Source organism: Oreochromis niloticus, linkage group LG22, assembly GCF_001858045.2.
Source record: "Oreochromis niloticus isolate F11D_XX linkage group LG22, O_niloticus_UMD_NMBU, whole genome shotgun sequence".
Lineage (NCBI taxonomy): Eukaryota > Metazoa > Chordata > Actinopteri > Cichliformes > Cichlidae > Oreochromis > Oreochromis niloticus.
Window position 1 is genome coordinate 5,560,836 of NC_031985.2, and position 19,051 is coordinate 5,579,886.

At 40.4% G+C, this 19,051-nt stretch overlaps 1 protein-coding gene across 1 annotated transcript in view; it reads right to left on the minus strand.

The window, feature by feature from the left end:
- LOC100707037 (chloride channel protein 1) overlaps positions 1-19,051 on the minus strand; it is a 55,982-nt gene that overhangs the window by 17,367 nt on the left and 19,564 nt on the right. The window contains exons 13-20 of the mRNA XM_005457545.4: positions 12,808-12,877; positions 12,525-12,635; positions 11,403-11,616; positions 10,904-11,037; positions 9,133-9,224; positions 5,970-6,071; positions 5,227-5,314; positions 1,935-2,017 (exon numbers count right to left, since the gene is read on the minus strand). Coding sequence (XP_005457602.1) covers positions 1,935-2,017; positions 5,227-5,314; positions 5,970-6,071; positions 9,133-9,224; positions 10,904-11,037; positions 11,403-11,616; positions 12,525-12,635; positions 12,808-12,877 — 894 coding nt within the window. The remainder of the gene's footprint in view (positions 1-1,934; positions 2,018-5,226; positions 5,315-5,969; positions 6,072-9,132; positions 9,225-10,903; positions 11,038-11,402; positions 11,617-12,524; positions 12,636-12,807; positions 12,878-19,051) is intronic.

The following is a 19,051-nucleotide window of genomic DNA, read 5'->3' on the forward strand; positions in this document are numbered from 1 at the left end:
CCACCAAGCTGAATATAATGACTCTGCCACCAGCATCTGCATTTCCATGAGAGCGAGCGAGAGAAGGTGGAGAGAAAGATGCTCGACTTCAGTGAGTTTTCCTGTGGATGAGACGTGAATCCATGTGCTTCTGTCAATCAGATAGGCATGCCTGAATAGAAAGCAGACTTTCGCCTGGAAGATGTGGTTTCAGGAATATTTTCTTTAGAGAATGGATGAATATGCATTTTAATGGTTCACGACACATGGGAAAATTACACTCCTGACACAGCTTAATAATTAGCTGGCTGGAGGAAAGAGCGCAGAGGTTTACAAAGGCATTAAATACACAGACATGTAGAAACATAGAAAGATGCTGGGATTCAATTCATTTTAGCTTTATTTATGTGACAATCAGGCAAAACCCTACATGAGGTAAAAAAGAAGTAGAAGTCTGTAAAAGACCTCTGGCAGAACCAGGCTCAGGGATGGGACGCCATCTAATACAAGAGATTTCAGGGTTAGGGGAAAGAGCAGAGAAAGGAGATTCTCCCCTCACGTCTACATATACAGTTCAGTGAAAAATAAAGGACACCCTAACTGCTTCCACAGGAATTAAGAGGGTAAGTAACAGTGAAGTGCTGCTAATCTAATGAACTAGATTTAGTGAACATCAGCACTGTTGGGTGTAATGTGCTCAAAAGTAACATGTTACTGTGCATGTTTGTACAGTAGAATCACTGCAGCGGTCGCTTTAAGTCTCTTTGGATGGTTTTCAACTTTGCAATTGAAAAAGCTATTTTAAAAAAGGGGTTTTTGTCAGTGTGTGTAGCCTCAGGTTTACATCGTTAACTGGTAACTTTGTGAAAATGCGATTCATGTCATGTTACGGAATGTAATGGGTCACTTTTTCCAGTGTGTAATTAAGTAACGTACTGGAGTACTTAAAAAAATTAATGAGTAATATATAATATATTACTATTGTTGAGTTGTGAATCCAACACAAATCACCATCTAATGTAAACAACTCTAGAAGTTTTGACTGTTTTCACGTCTAGGAGCATTCAGGTGTGCTTTAACACAAAGCCACAATCCTCCCAGGAGCCGACATCTGAGCAAACACCCCAGACTCTACAGGCCTCAGTTAGCATGTTAAATGTTACAGTGCATGACAGCACAAAAGCCTGAACAAGCATGGCCTGTTTGGAAAGGTTGCCAGGAAATTGGGTCATGCAACAGGACAATGAGCCGACACTGACCGGCAACTCTACAATGGAGAGACTACAAAAAAGGAAAGAATTGAGGTGCTGCAACAGCCCAGTCAAAGTCCAGACCACAACCCAACTAACATGCAGTGGAGAGACCTTAAGTGAGCTGTTCATGGCCTCATTGAACTGGCACCATGTTTTAAAGAACAATGGGCAAAAACTCATCTACAACAATGTGAGAGGCTGATAAAGTCATGCAGAAAAAGTTATTTCTGGTAAAGCTGGTTTTACAAACTGCTGAACTGTGCAATAAGAAGTGCAGACACACCCGACCCTGTCTGCCTGCTCTCACAGGTTCACATGACTGTTCTTGCCTTTGCTGTAAAAAGAAAAATAGCCACTCACATTTCTCTTAAGTTGTTTCCATGTGACAGCAGAGATGATACTGCATTGAATTAAGGTGTCATGCCCTGTCTAATGGCTCTGCGTGAAAGAGGGGTTTAATTACTGCATATTTAAACAGAATTTAATCTTTTCTCCTTTGTTTGATTGCATCTATCATGTCTTTTAAGCAGAAAGGACCAAACATGAGACCGAGAGCATTGCACGAATTGATCATTGTAAAAAAAAAAAAAAAATCCCGCCCTACAAAGACGTGACATACAGAGTGGAGATGTGAAGCATATTTAATGCAGCTGATGCATGAGAACACACGCACTAGACATGCAATGAGACGTGCAGACACACCTGAGACTGGCCCTCTGTCTGCCTGCTCTTAGAGGTGAAGATATTCCTGAGTGTTTTCCTCACAGACTGCAGAGAACCTTTTTCTGAGGGAGGAGTGAAGAAGGAGACTCGGTGGGTAAAAGGTCAATAAATTATACAAATGCAGCTTTGGAGAAAATAACTCAAGAGTAAATGGAGACTTTTAGAGACTGCAGGAAAAAAAACCCTCGTTGTTGCCTGGAAACCATTTCACTGGGACATTGTCTGTCTCTTGTTATGTTTGATGGGCTACTGAGCAGTTTGCTGTGCCACAATAGACACAGACACCATCTGGATACTTGGAGTGAACAAGCTGCCAAACCTTCGCTCACTGCTGTTAGGGTTGCAGAGTTATTAATTCCAAACATTTGACATCTGTTGAGGGCGACAATGAACATGTTGAAGTCAATTTGGTAACCTAACAAAAAGAGTAGACAGGTTTAACTTTAACCTTTAAAAAGCTAGAAGAACATCTTTATTGCTGCAGGGTATGATTGACTTTAGTGGGGAGTCTTCTGGTTTATCACCATCGGGAGTCTCACCAACATGTGATGGAGAAAATAAATAGGTTACAGGTAAAGCTAGGCTCGCCTTGAGTTATTTAATGATCAAACACAGATATCTTTCTGTAAACAAGCCTTTCTTGTGAACTTAACAAATGTGCATTCAGAGTTTTGTCAGCTGCAAAAAATATATTTAACATATTTTTAAGTTGCATTTCAATGCATAAAGTATATTTTTATGTATCAAATTAATAATGCACAGACCTCTGCTCACTAAGCAAACACAGACTCTTTGCAAGAATTATACTGTTGAAGTGCAGTCACCTCCTAAAGGACTACTCTGAGCCTGTGCATTTCTTCTCACGTGAGTCATCTGCAAAATGGTTTAGAATATATATGCATTGCATTTTGCTTATCTTGAATTCATCTTCTTTACCGCTTCTCTTCTTTCAGCCACTAAAAATAAGAAAGTTAATCGTGTTAGATTTAGCTCCCTCACAAAGAGCTGATTTAATCAACCATCTGAATGACAAAATTAAATGAAACTAACTGCTGATAAATGAGTGAAACTTTGCATTATTTGTTCACTCACACAGTCAGCTCTTTAAGTGGACTTTTTGGTTTTATTGTTTGCAATATATACATACACACAGTTAAAATTATGGATGCTTATATTAAACATCGTCAGTTCAAACAATGAGGTCATTATTTGTAAGTATAACCTGAAAGCTTCAGACTGTGTTAAACACTTTTTTCCTACTTTTGACTCTTTCGTGTCAGTGAGAGTCTGTGTGGCAGACTGGAGGACAGATCGAAGCTGCGTTAGTCTGCACGTGTCCTCTCTGCGTACTCCAGCTTCCTCCCACACTCCAAAGACATAAGTGGGGCTAGGTGGTTGTTAGATTGTAAGTTAACCGTAGGTGTGAATAATTGTCTGTCTCTCTGTGATAGCTGTATCCCACCGCTCACCCTGGGCAGGTGGGACAGGCAAAAACCTGCTGTGACACTGGACTGAATAACCAGAAGAAAAAATATGGATTTGATTCATGTCCAAGAGTGATATCTCTAATATATCCCACCCGTGTGCTGCATGAAGTGGGGGAACTGAGGGGATGCAAACATCCCAGCAGAAAATTATTATTTTAAACTGTAAAACATACAAAACACCTTTATTATAGTTTAAAAATAAAAATGGGAAGCTGAGCATAACAGCTCCAGTTTAAAGATAAAAGGCTCAAATAGCAGCATTAAAATCTGAAATCTGTTTAACAAATGAATGTAAACTTTTTTTTTTAAACCAATAAATCAGAAAGCAACACATATTTTGGCTTCTTGTATTAACAGTTGTGTTAAACCACTGACTCTGTCAGCAGTTTCACTACTAAAAGCTGCGCAGCCTTGTTATTTCTTTCATTTTTATTGATTTCAATTTGAAGTAAATATTATTTATAACAATTTTCTCCACTCATCTATTATTATAGATGTTTTTCATTTCTTTTTCCATTTAGCTCGACTGTGTTTGTTGCTGTGCGTTCACCTCTTTGTTTTCTGAAGACTCCTAAATAAATCCTCCCAAGTGGGATAATTAAACTTTTATTGGAATGTGCCTGAGATGCAGAACTGGAGCTACCATTTTGAACTGTGTGTTAAACTGAAGTTTTTGCTTCATATTTCCCAAAATTGCAGCTTTTGTAATTCGATGATCGGTGCAAAGACCAGCTTCAGTCCTAATTCAGGCAAGAAACAGTCTCACAGTTATATTTAACAAGCACATCTTCTTTATCATGAGCTTCCTACAGCCTCCCAAATAAATATGACATAAACAATTCAAAGTGTGACCATCTTTGTGAGTGTTATAAGAGTAAGAAGCTCAGTCTCTGCGTGATGTCTTTAACTTGCTAAAACTGCTTTATTGCTAAAAACTGTGTGGGCTCAGAGGGCCGTTCCTCCTGACCTCTGTGTGTTAGGATTAGCATTAATGCTGCCACTGCTGTTTACACGTTGTGTAACATCACATTGTTCCCTATGATTCGATTAATTCTGATGGGTCCCCCTTTTCATACTTCACGAGCACCAATAAGACGTGTTTGTGTCCTCTGGGCAGTAATCTGCTTAGCAGATATGAGAACCTGGTGAGCCTCATACACCATCTGGGATGTGACTAAATGCTTAGTCATATCAGATGAGATATTTTTTTTCCAAGGAGAAGAAGGGGAGACATAGCGAAGAATAAATCCCATTACATCATCCTAGTGAGCAAAACTTGTCTGAAAGAATCAATATTACTGTGACAGGAGCCATAAGGCTTTCATTCCCCAGCCTTGCCTCCATGTCACACAACTCCACGGGTGTAACCGAGCTAAGGAAGAGGGATCAGAAATTGTAATTGTCCTCCACAATCTGATTTCTGTCTACATAAAATTAACCTTTAACCCTGCGCTGAACTTGAACAGAAACTTGAGCAACAGCGAAAGCATTACCCTCCGAATACACAACGTGTTAAAATGTTTGGACATGTGCTGCTTTGCTTTACCCAGACCACCACTGCAAATAAGAATAACATTATTACAATAATAGCAGAAAAAAATAGATGAAGAAATTATCCATCCTTTTTTAATATTCGGCGTACGGTAATATATTCCTCCTCTGAAGCAGCTGAAAGTATGAGAAATTTATACACAGTCAGCTTTAGAGATAATGTATGACTACTACACCTCTGCCAATGTTAAATATTTATGTTTTCTCATAAATATGTAATCCTCTCAACTCACCAGGAGCAGGAGCAGTGTGGTTCGAGGAAGGCTCCTGGGGCTTCTGAGGAGGCAGGGGACCATTCCTCTCCTCCTGTACTGGACTACCCTGCAGACGACCGCCACGAGTTATTAAGGAAATTAGCATTAATAAAGAGCCTGCAGACCAAGTGGTAAAGGTAAACTAGGATTTAATGCAAGGAACAAGTAGCAATATTTTAAAGGTACATTTTGTAAGTGCAAAACGTAATTAATAATGTCTTCATTGAAATCTTCACCACCAGGGGGCAGCGTTTTACCTCTGGATGCTCTGTTTTCGGATGTTGTTCTTTTAACTCCTTATACTCTTTTAGACCTAAACAAATGACCTCAAAAGGCCGTGCATCTTCCCCAAAAGCCATTGTACATAATGGTGTTTTTAATCACTTGCCTGATTAAAATAAAAGTTACATTTACTCTCTGCACCATCTTATGGAACTAAATTCACTTTCAGTTGATATTTCTTCCGCACACGTTTGGGACATTAAGTCAAAGTGGTTGCTTTTTCACATTCTGCTGATAGCTTCAGTTAAATTTGGAAGGAAAACACAGAGGAATCTGCAATAAATATATTTACGCTGAATACTATTAGCATAAATCTATGACTGTGGTCACGCTGTCACTTAAACGTTAAACAAATTAAAACTGAGGAAAGCAGCTATAGAGTGAAAACCCATACACAATAAATGAAAAATCCCTATGAATATATTAAATGAAACGCCCACCTTCTCTCCGTCCTCCTCCTCCTCCTCCTCCTCCTCATCTACGAAGGCGAAGGACTCCCAGCTGTGCTTCTGAGACTGGTTCTGCTCCTGCAGGCTGCGACCCTGAACTCACATCCAGACAAACACATTAAAACAGAGCGGTGCTGTACCTGTGCCAAACTAAATCTAATCCAACTCCTTAACACTGATGCTGTTTTAGCACCTGCTCTTTATCTTTAGTCCTGTTACCTCACCCGTTTGAATGGGTTAGCAAATCCACGAGACAGAGTCTCCTTTTGGGCTTTTAAGGTGAATCATTACTGTACAGTAGGTCTTCCACTCACTACAAAATCAATATCTTTTACACAGTTGAGGTTGATTCGACATTTCCTTTCCTTTAGTTTATTTAATTCCTGTTTTAAGATATTTATCAACATCAAAAGGATTTAATAAATAAATAAATAATTCAAATGCTAACATTCAGTGAATATTTAGGACTAAATTTGAGGAGAATATATATATTTTATTTGAATAATTATTTGAATAACAGAAATTATTTTAAGACTTCATAACAATGTCACACTAGTAAGCATTATTAAGGTATTTTATGTTTATAATTATGATTGTTAATAGCAGTGATGTGGTAGCACTGCAGTGATAACTTTACATAGTGTAACAGTAACAGAGGATAAATATCTGCATGAATGAAACACTTAATAATGCTGAACAGTGTAATAATAATACACTAATAATAGTGTGATAATATAAAACCTTATTATAAAGTTCTTCAGTGTGAATCACTCTTGGCTTAGATTGGTAGACCATAGATTGGTACTATTGGTGATTTCATGGGAAAAATCTTCTCCAAAAATGTTCATTTTTATATCAAGAAAAAGAGCAGAGGGATTTTTAACACCATCACATAATGTAAAACACACAGCGATTACTAGAATGTTTCATAATTTGCATAATGTTTTCCAATTTTAGATTTCACTCTGCTCAGTAACAGCTGACTTTTCAGTGCTCCAAATCAATAACAATTGTAAACACTTGTTTTTTTAATGTCTGGCTTCAGGCTCTGCCTCTGCATGAATACACATGTAAAAAGAGCTTCAGCTGAACTCGAGAGGCACTCGAGCAGCTAATTCACTGACATAGTCATGCTGTAAACTCAACATTATGTAATTTCGGTAAAACATTAATGCAATTATTGCATTAACAACCATGTTTGTACACTAGTTAGACATTACACATCTGCTTTTGGGAGCAAAGTGCTTCAAAAAGAAACCCAGTAAACCCACAGGATGTTAGCTCCTGTGTTTATACATGAAATCGTGCTTGTACACAGCAGCGCTCCACAAGGTATTTATAACATTTACATGTTCTGCATCATTTAAATGCATCATTGTTATTCAGCTTGAAGTAAAACTGAGAAAACTTTACTGGTGTTTCTCTTGTGTTTCTCTTCAAAACTAAGTAGCAAAATCCCACCCAATGGTCAGTTTTTACCAGGTCTGTAAAGCTTGCTTGAAATTCTTCACGCTGGATTTAGTGGTAAGGTGAACAATTTATGTCACAGATACAAATTTTGGTGGTTGTTAAGTTACAAATGTGCAACATATGTTGAATGTGACACACGAGACAAATGCAAAGAGATAACGTAGCCCTACGTAACCCTAACATGTGGGAAAATCCAAAGACTTATTTATAATAAAGTGTCCTTTAAGGGAGTTTTTGAGGACGCCAATGTTCACATTTTGGACAGAGAAGACAGATGGTTTGAAAGAGGAATGAAAGAAGCCATTTATGTTCACTGTGAGTGACCATCTTTAAACAGAGGCGGTGGTTTACGACATCAACTGTCTGCGATCTATAATCCAGTTCTGAGATCCCTTCCCAGACGCCTTAACGCCCACTCACATCCTGGGCCATCTGACCTCAGGAAATTACATGATAGGGTGGGGCCAGGTTTCACAATGAGCTCACCCGAAACCCTGGCTGATTGTGACCCACACCCGTTTTCACACCTTGGCTCATGTAATTAGGTAGAGGATCAATATGGGGTCCACAACCTTCTTAGGGACACTCCCATAGGGTTAAAAATCTGGGACTTTCCACCAGTTTGGTTTAGAACTGAAGAAGCTTCTTGGATAAAACGTCTTCAAGGAAACTTAAAGAAGTCCAGACGCATTTTTTCCGAGCTCCTTGCCTACGATGACCTGGATGACTGAGAACCTTCACAGACATAATAACGTAATCTATAAAAGCACAGAAATTAACATCTGCTGTATGTGTGATGATGGTCGTGCAAAGTTTTTTTTAGACTGGCCCACCCATTAAGAAGAGTAGATAAATACATACATATGCTACCATCATTACAGTGAGATGATGAAATGATTGAAAAATCATTGATTTTATGAAGTCAAATTATACCAGCAGAATTTAAAGATAAAACTTTTTGTGATGGGGATGACGTGTCAGTAACCATGGTGATAACTCATAGAAAGTATTGGCGTGTAAAGAAAAATAATTCTATTTTGAAAGTGAGCCCAAAACACAGACGCCATAAACAACAGATGCAGCTTCTGTCTGAAGATGAACATTTTTGTTGCTGCAAACTTGCAGTTTTAAACAAATAACAACAAATGGATGCAAATATAAACTTTATCTTTTATCCAATATGACCTGAAAATATGACTGAGCCTGTAAAATAATCAGGATTGTGTTTGCTGAGGTCACACAGCAACAGGGCCATAAACTTCTATACAAGCAAATATGGTTGCAGTCGTCGCCTCCTGCTGGCCATGAGAAAGAATTCAGGTTTAAAGCACTTCTACGTTAGCTTCACTTTTCAGACGCACCATCTACATCCACCTTCATACAACCTATGGACCAAACCCCACTGTCAAGTTATTATTATATTAAAATTTCGCAGAATTCCAGTGGGGTTTGGTTTTTTAAGTTCAATAAATACATTATGTTACGTTAATGGGGTTAGGTTAACAAACTGGGGACCAGTCCAGGCTGTATCCTGCCTTTCATTTTAAGCTAATGGATGGATGGAAATCTATCATGTTCCCAAATTTAATGAGTAATTAGGATCTTATAATTGACCAAAACAATGGTGATTAGGATTTCCGCCATGACTAAGAAGCTCTATTGCTTGCCCTGTGACTGTCCTCACCTGCATCAGGAGCCTTCTTTCTGGTGACAACCACCAATCACAGAGAGCCAGAAGCTCCACCCTGTCAATGCTGCCCAATAAGATCATAGAATCTGGAAACAGAGAAACAGATGTTAATTTTATTAATATCATGATGCCTTATGATTAAAAAAAAAATCCATTAAAAATGGAAAGTGCTCTTATTTAAATGCCTATATTTGATACTGTTATATTTAATGTGATAGCAGCAACTCTTTGTGTTCTTTCAATTACCAAACACATTTCTGTGAGACACTTTGATGGCTAATCCACTCATCCAATTCAATTCTATTTCATCTACATCAGGGGTCGGCAACCCGGGGCCGGAGACGCATGCGGCTCGTTCATCCTTATACTGCAGCTCCGCGTGGCGTGGGAAAATAAATTATAACTATTTAACAGAAGTGTATTTTACTTGTGTTAGTTCTGTTTTTTAACTTGCAGTTCTAAACTGGAAGATTATTGCGATCTTGAAATCTTAAAATAAAATTATATTAAATTATTTTTTGTTGCTCAAAATAAGCGTCACACTCGCAGAAGCTGGTATACCCGCCAAAACGCCGTGCATTTATCGAGACTTTCAACCCCGGGTAGGCCAAGTATGGAGAAATGTAAGAAAAGAAAAATGTCTGAAGAAAATAGAACATTTAATGATGCCTGGGCAGATTTATTTGCATTTACTTCTGACGAGAGTGGCCTACCAGCATGCCTAATTTGTGGATTGTTGATCTTCGGATTCACCTACGTATGTGAGCGGCTATTCTCCACCATGAGCTATGTTAAAAACAAACACCGCTCATGCCTCACAGACGACAGCTTACAGTCCTGCGTAAAGATGAAGTGACTTGGTACAGCCCCGGTCTGCAGACGCTGTGCGCAGAGGTTCAGGAGCAGAAGTCCCATCGTAAACATACAACAGCAGACCCGACGATGTTTGCATGAACATGCTTTTCAGCATCTCTTTAGTGATCACTTTTCACACACAGTTGCTCTACACACACAGCCCGACACATACCAACAACAACACAATAGCAGAGAGAGCACACACTTTAAGCCGGCGAGACGTGATTGCGGATGCTGCTCAGGTGCATCCGGCTCCCCTGCAGCGGCACCGCAGACCACGCTCCGCTACACACATTAACCAGGTAAAATAAATATTTATGCAGATATTTGCAAATATTTATTTTTCATTGTTTAGTAACACAGGGCTTTGTTTCCAGTTTATTCCTTAAATTCAGGTCAAGGCTCCGCTACACGTTCCGAAAGCCCAAAGGCGAAATAAGGATGACGGCAAGCCACATTTTTTATTCAGTAAATGGATAATTTAAGTTTGGCTTTTAAATTCATTTAAATGAGAACTTCAACTCAGCGTGTTTCTTTTTTGTTATAATTTTTTAAGAGTTTAAAATGTATTCATTACCAGAGATGGGCAGTTACTGTAATCCGATTACTTTTTTCAAGTAACTTGACCAACACTGTTCATTACATAAATAAAATGTAATTTTCTCTGTTGCACTTTATGGATTTCATAAGCAACACACTCTAGTTGTTTATACAAAGCATAAAGGTAAAGACAAACAAACAATATATACAATGTTATCTTCATTTTAGATGCCAAGTATTTGCGGCTCCCAGTGTTTTCTTTTCTGTGGAAACTGGGTCCAAATGGCTCTTTGGGTGTTAAAGGTTGCCGACCCCTGATCCCTATAATCCCCAATCAATAGCAAGGAAGGTGCTTTATCAATCTGTTTACCTTTTGAGTCGACCAGGGGGATGGATTTGAGCGAAGTGGAGTCCAGCAGGAGTTTGACTTCTCGGTATGTGGACTGAGATGACATAAACTTCACCGTCGTCACCATGATGTCCTCTACAAAGATGTTGTATTGGCTGTGAAACAGATACAGAAAGTTGGAACTGCTACCCAATTTTAGAAAGCAGTGTACAAGAAAATTACCCTTCATCGTTACCAAGAGACACAAATTACATGTTTCAGCTGCATGGCATCTCTGCATGCTGAAGGTCCTTTATAATTGTAAGGTTTCCTCATCTGAAAGGGTAAACTGGAAACCTCTTTTTGTCACTTTCTTTTATTTACTTGCAAACATTTATCAATTATGCAGAAATTTAATTCTTAATGTTTTTATCCACCAACAATTACACCATTTATTTCCCTGGCAGCTGGAGTTATGGAGGGCATCACATTAAATTTGTTGACATCTTTCCCACATCTGGCTTGTGAAATGAAAACAGACCTCATGTGTCCGAAGCCAAGCTCCGGCAGGTACGGGAGCTTCTTGACTTGGATGATGGAGTCGTAGAGGGAGGGCTGCAGGCCCTGGGCCACCATGTTGGCCAGGATTACTGCCACCATCATGGGCAGGATGTGGGAGATCTGACCTGTCAGCTCGAAGCAGATAACCGCCGTGGACACTGTGTGAGTCACGGCCCCAGTCAACGCTGCTGCTCCTGCCAGAGAAACGGGATGGGATGATGAGGGTGGGGGAAGGGAGACGTGCCAAAGGAAAGACAGTACAAGATACAGTAGGAAGAGACGGACCACAGAGTAACAGGAAGGAGGAAGGGTAAAAGTGTACTGATGGAAAGTAGAAATGAGATGCACAGAAGTTAAAAGACAAGGAAGAGCAGAATAGGATGGGAGCAGACAGGAACAGAGCAAAGAGAATGAGGGAGAAAAGGAAAATCAGTGGAAGGAAGAGGAAACCATGAAACACAAGAGTAGATTAATGAGAAGCAATGTAAGGAGAGACAGGAAACACACGAGACAAATGACTGATACTGGGAGACTACCGAGAGAAGGATAAGAGAGAAGAAGAGATTAAAAAAGGTAGAAAAGGAGGAGAGAAATTAAGGACGGGCTTTTGTAGGCCAACGGGAGCGAGGATTGAAGAAAAGGCCACATTTCTGGGTCAGCTGTTGAGGTGAGGACAGCAGAGCAAACCCAGGGTGACATTTAACTGTCAGAGCACAGCGACCACATGCTCTGATGGAAAGGAGGAAGAGGACTTGGGATGGAGGGAGAAGAGGACGAGAATGGGGGTGGGGTAGAGGATTAGGTGGGGAGGACAAGTTGACAATGAGTGACGACTGGAGGACCAGAGAGGCTGACAGAAGGAGAAGCTGAAGGAGAAAGAAGATGAGGGAAGTGACAGTACAGAAAGAGGAAGAGGGCTGAACACGCCCGACAAGCTGAGGGCACAGGAAGCTGACAGTTAAGGGGAAAAAGATGAGGACAGTTTGACAGTAAGACTTATATGTGAAGTTAAAAAATAGGCTAGTTGCTAAGGTGGATCATAGTTAGCCGTGATTAAAGAGTAAACGTGGAAAAAAATTATGAGGAGAAACAAGAAACTAACCGATGACTGCGTACCCTCCAGGGATGATGCGGTAAAGGATGCCATCAAACACGATCCCATGAGGAAACAGAGTGGCCATGATCTCCCCTACCAGCCTGCCAAACGCAGCTCCTATAGGACGAAAGTGGGGCTAAAAGTAAATATAGTTTAAAAATAAAATACATTAATTATCATCAAAGTTTAGATAAAGGTTTCTGAACTGTACTGTTTACAGAGTCAGTATTTATAGTGACAACCAAAGAGGATGAAGACTTAAGCCAATGCAAAGCTTCAAAACGCTCACCTAGGATGAAGACTGGCATGAAAGCTCCGGATGGGATGGGCATGGTGGTGGCCACAGCAGACATCCAGAACTGCAGGAGAGACGACATGAAACGCTTTTTAGTCAAAAACTCAGAGCTGATGATTGCAACCAATAGAAACCAGATGAGACTTAACTTTCTTACAGTTCAGCCTCTTATCGGTGTCTCCACCTCCACCTGTGGAGAAATACTGGCTTGTGAACCACGTTTGAGTCATGTTAGGGTACTCTGCTTTCACACTGGAAACTCAGATATCTTCCTACAACACTATACTGGATTCATGAAATGAGTGTGTGCCTGACATTTGGACAATAAAGCCTCTAAGGACATAATAACTTGGTGATAAGAATCTGAACTGTGGTATTGGGCTGACGTTTGATTTGGAGCAGAAAACAACACTGGTAATGAATAGCTATTTAATTTTTAGCACATATGATGCATGTGTGTGTCTATTTTTAACTTTCTTTGGTTCATTAGTTTTGTTTTCTATTGTAGGAACAATTGCATGTGAAATACTGCACATTATGTGCATGTGCTAAAGTCGTTCTTTTCTAAAAGCTGGTTACAGAAGACATCTGGTGACATTCTTTTGAGAACATGTGGTCTGAATTCTGGGCAGGTTGTATTAATACAGGTTAATAATGTGCCTTAACCCAAATGACACCAACACAAAGTGCCAAAAACTAAAGTTCCTCCACCCAGCCACACGATGCCAGATTCAGGATTGCGTCGATCTAGAATACACTTTCATGTTAAAATACCTAAAATTACAAACTTTACAGCAGAAATAAATAAGTTTACAGCCACAGTTGTGGCCTTTATGCCCAAGCTCCTTAATAACTACTGTATAGGGGCATATAGTGCAGGTGTGAAGGGTAGACAGGAAGGAGGGGAGAGAGAGCAGGGGAGGTCACGCAGGAGGGGCTACGGGTGAGACTTGGACTGCTGCATTTCAGCCTTATGGCCACCTGCTCGACCAGTGAAGTAAACTGGTTGCTGGTAGGGGGTGGGGCTGATTTTTCTTTTCTTTCTATAACACCTGTTTAATTTTTATTAAGATTTAAAGTTTGCATTATTACAGGTTTGGCTGTTTTAATTGAAAACTTTCAGTCAGGGCAGCTGTGGCTCAGGAGTTCGAGTGGATCGTATACCTATTTGAAGGTCAGTGGTTTGATCCCGGGCTCCTCTAGTCTGCATGTCATATGCATGAAGTATGTTTGGACACTTTGGACCCCAAGTTTCTCCCAATGCATCCATCAGGGTACGATTGTGTGAATGTTAGGTTAAAAGTGGTTAACCATTGTCATTAGCCTCACCTGTACTCATTAAAGTCAATGAACTGTGCTTTTGGATCATGTTTGTACTGTTGGTATAATAATATGGCTTACTGTGCATTTAAATTGACCATTTAAGAAGTATGTACCTCAGTTTCAGTGAAGGCAGTTTCAGTATTTTATCTGTTAGCGCTAATTAGCAGGTAGGCTATTTATTTTTCTGATGCATGTGTACAGTATATAAATGCAGCTTGCTAACCAAGTTTGATTATGTTAGCTATTAGCATGAGAAGCACTATTCAGAGTTTGAAAAGCTGAACAAGACAGTCAGACAAAAAACGATTCAATTCTAAATCTTCAATTTCAAAAGAAAGCACATCAGCTCTTTTTTTGTTTTTGTTTTCATTTTCAATACATCTCCTTTGTCAGTGCAGCACATCCACTTAATACTAATTAGATTGCTACCAAGATGTTGGGCGCATAGCAACAGGAGAACGTCTTTGCACCTTTTTAGCGCTCCTTGTCTCAAATATCTAATTTGGCATTCTCTCGGTGTGTTACAGAAGTGGCCAATCTTGAAATCATGTATACATGTATGCTGTGAGGAAGGGGACCCAATCACCTTTGGGTGTCCTTGAGCAAGGCACTTAATCAGCAGCTGCTCCAGTGAAGCTGCAGTGGATGGTGATGTAGCTGCACTGGGTGGCTGCCAACTCGACGTGTGAGTGAAAAGATCACGGTCCTCTGCAGGGTGAACTAAAGCTAAACTCACCCTTCAAATGTCATTTGCACAGTCCGTGTCCAAATAATTTCTGTATTCATCAGAAAGGAACTCCAAAATAGCTTTCCTAATAATACGCTTTCTACTTGGGTGCTGAGAGCTCATCAGTGATAATGAATACCTTCAGACAAGCTCTGGATTTTGGTGTGCGGGGGTGAAAGTCTGTCTGTTCCAGGCACCATGCTAGGCTTTGTCTTTTTCATTCAAATGGATTGGTGGGAAACACTACATTACCATTTTAACCATCCAGATTACCAATTCTACACATAATTTGTCATCATCGTTTGATAACTTAATTACTGTGGAACAAGATAAAAACTCATTAGCACGTCTTTCACAGGGTGGCTGCTATCCTGATGACAGAGGAGACTGCGCTCGGTCTTCTGCTCTCTTTTAATCCTGACAGTCAAACACAATCAATCAGAAACTCACACAAAGAGAGTCTCACACATACAAACACAGTGTCACCCAGCACTCGCTCCTTCATCAGTGTCACAAATCCCGAGATAAATGGGAGTTGAAACATTCTGTTTGCTTCAGTGTTTCAGAGAGGCCAATACAGAGAGAGTGGAGAAAAGGAAAAGTAGAACAGAGCAATGTGATAAAGAGACTTAAGTAGAAAACTTCACACAGAGACAGGTGCTACCATAGACTGTATATAAAAGATGCCCATTTTCCAGGTAAAGTGTGAAGCATTTTACAAATGCATTCTTTCTAAAAGCCAGCAGGGGGTGACTCCTTGCTTGTAAGAAGTTAAAATTGTTGTAATTAAGAGCCTACCACTTTTCTGGCTGAGTTTCTGTCGTTCCCAATCTTTTCACTTTGTCATAATACCACTAACAGCTGACTGTGGAATATTTAGAAGGGAGGAAATTTCATGACTGGACATTCTAGAATTCAGTGAGCTCTTGAGTTTCCAGTAGGTGTTGGACTCTGCCAGGGCTGCCCTTTGTCACAATTCTGTTCATAACTTTTTTGGACAGAAGTTCTAGGTGTAGGCAAGTGGCGGAAGTCTTTCACTTGGTTGGTCTCAGAATCTCATCTCTGTTTTTTGCAAATGATGTGGTTCTGTTGGCTTCATCGGGTGACAGCCTCCAGCTCGCACTGGACTGGTTTGCAGCCCAGTTTGAGGCAGCGGGAATGAAAATCAGCACCGCCAAATCTGAGGCCATGGTCTTCAGTCGAAAAAGGGTGGTTCACGAGTGTGGGGAGAAGGGAGCAGGCGATCGACAGATGGATTGGTGCTGCGGCTGCCCGATGCGGACGCTGTACCGTTCCATCATGGAGAAAAGAGAGCTGAGTGTAGAAGCGAAGCTCTCGATTTACCAGTCGATCTACGTCCCTACCCTCACCTATGGTCACGGGTTGTGGGTAATGACTGAAAGAACGAGATTGTGGATACAAGTGCCGGAAATGAGGTTTCTTTGAAGGGTGGCTGGGCTCTCCCTTAGAGATAGGGTGAGGAGTTCGGCCATCTGATCTGGGCTCAAAGTAGAGCCGCTGCTCCTCCAAATCCAAAGGAGCCAGTTGAGGTGGTTCGGGGCTCTGACTAGGATGCCTCCAGGCACCCCCTGAATGAGGTGTTCCAGGCATGTCCCACTGGGAGGAGGCCCTGGGGCAAACCCAGGACATGCTGGAGAGATTACATCTATAGGCTGGGAATGCACTGGTGTTTCCCTCGATATGTAGGAGGAAGTTGCCGGGAAGAGGGAGGTCTGGGCTTCTCTGCTTAGGCTGCTGTCACCGTGACCCACCCCCTGGGCTAGGCTATCGTTATGGTGGTTATCTTTAATTGTTGAATAATCTCCAGCTCTCTTGGAAAATGAGAGAACCTGGAGTGTTTCTCTAACCAGCACTTGGAGAACCTGCTTCATTTAGCATAAGCAGCTGAACTCTGAGCTGGTGGAGAACAATTATGCAGGATGAGGGACTCACTGAAGATACAGCTGATTAGGCTCATTTATTTATTGTCACAAGTAACTTTTGCAACGCTCACATGTGCATTTAAATGTAACATTCATGGAGCTTTTTATATAGACAACGGCGGAAAGTCAAATCAGGTAAAGGACAAAAGAGGAAGGCAGGTTTTGAGTGTGTAGTGGAGAAAGGCTGACAGCAGCAGGAAAGAAACCCTGTATGTGTGTTGGGAGTTTCACCAGGCAGCTGCTCTCAGTTGTGGCTGAATTAAGTTTGCACTGCAGGGGGCCGCTCTGCTCCAGTGAGAAACACCATGACTGAACCAGTGCAGTGAATGATGCTGAGTGACAGCCTCTAATATCCAGTTGATACGATTATCTGTACAACATTACTGCCTAATTTGACTTTAGACAGAAACACAGATTGAGGCTCTTCGAAGAGAAATGGGTGAGAATAACTTTTCTTTGGAGTCATTTTGGAAATTTAACCTAATTTCCTGAATAAAACCTAATCTAATTTAAATGGTGAAATGTATAGAGCTATGGACTACAAAACATTCTGTATACTATGTCTTTGGATTGAATTTTAACTATCAGTGACAGCAAGTCTCGATGTTTGAGATGCAGGCTTTATAATCGTTTGCCTCCAGCTGGACTCGCATGAAAAAGCTTCGCAACTTTGAAGAAAAATAAGCAAACAGGAACATATTGGTGGTTTTAAGTGGACAGAAACATATAGCATAATAACACATCACCAAGACAAACATGATCTGACTTCCATGTAGCAGTTTGTATTTTGTATTTAGTGAAATGGTAATGTGCTTTCACACTGCTGTGTGCCTGAGCTGTTGAGAAGTCACAGATTTTCACCAAACAGGAGGCATCGACAGCTTGGCACCATTTTCTGCACCAGCCAACAGACTGTAGGCTGGTCATGACTCAAGAGTATTTAGAGACCAGACTTTGTCTGTCTGGGCTTTTTTTTTTTTTTTTTTAATAAAAAACAAGAATTATGTGACTTTGGAAGTTCTGGTCACAGCATTTCAAAAGGAAGAACAGTGATGCAGGTTCGTTTTTAATGTCAAAATAGCTTTGATTTTTTAAAAAGATATGTTCGCACATGTCCAGAGTTAAATACAAATGAGTGTGCTCTGATGTCTGCATAGATTCTCAGTCATCCAGGTCATGGTAGTCGTACGAGCTTGAAAAGACGGCAACTGAACTTCTTGAAAGACTGGAGACGTTTCACCTCTCGTCCAAGAGGCTCCTAATACCAAAATTGAGTCCCAGGGATTTAAATGCTACAGGGGTTGTGCTTTAGGAGGTGGCCGTTCACCCACTGTTAATAATGGGCATCAACACACACAAAGGTTATCACCAGTTTCTTCTGAAGATTACATTGTAATTTCAGTTCCATTTTGTTTCATGAGACAGCTTTTTAAAAATGTATAAATAATATGTAGGTTTCAAGCTCTTGTACATGTAGGCACCAGCTGTCTTGGTTCTGGGTCATTGACTCAGCATGTTGATAACTCTCAGTTTTTAGTGTCATTTGCTTAATGTTTCCCTCTCCTTAGTTCCTGGTTAAGGTTTTGTTTATATTGTTCTTTATGTGTTTTCCTCGTTAGTTCCATTCTGTTGAGTTTAGTTTTGTGTTTTTGTATCAGTTCCCTTGTATTAAGTTAATTCGTGTCGCTTAGTTATCCCATTTTATTTCCTTGATAGTTATTTGTTCACGTGCCTTGTGTTGAGTTTTACTTGCCCTCGTCTCATTTTCCCAGATTGTTTGCACTCATGTGTTTCCCTCAGCTGTTTCCAACTCTCATTACCCTCAGTGTGTACATACAGTAAGCCCAGTCAGTCCTTTTATCCTTTGGCAGCGCTTTAGTTTTCCTGTATCATGTTGTTTCTGGTTAGTTTGTTTTTTTGCTTTTTTTCCCAGATATTTTGATTAAGTTACTTTTTGGACTTGAATTGTCTTCATTTTGAGTTACAGTCTGCATGTCCATGTGTTACGTCTGCATTGGGGTCCACACTCCACCTTAACACCAGTAAAGTATATATTGATTGCGAACAGACTTTTCAGTCCAGAAAGAACAACTCTGGAAAATGCTTCGACTTTATTCTCCCAAACATCATTTGTGAAGACGATAACGACACCAGAGTCAGTTCAGATTTCAGATCACGTATAATTTTCACAATTATTCTCAACCCTGTTCGGACCCTGTCTGCTTGTTGTCAAAATTCCTTCTGA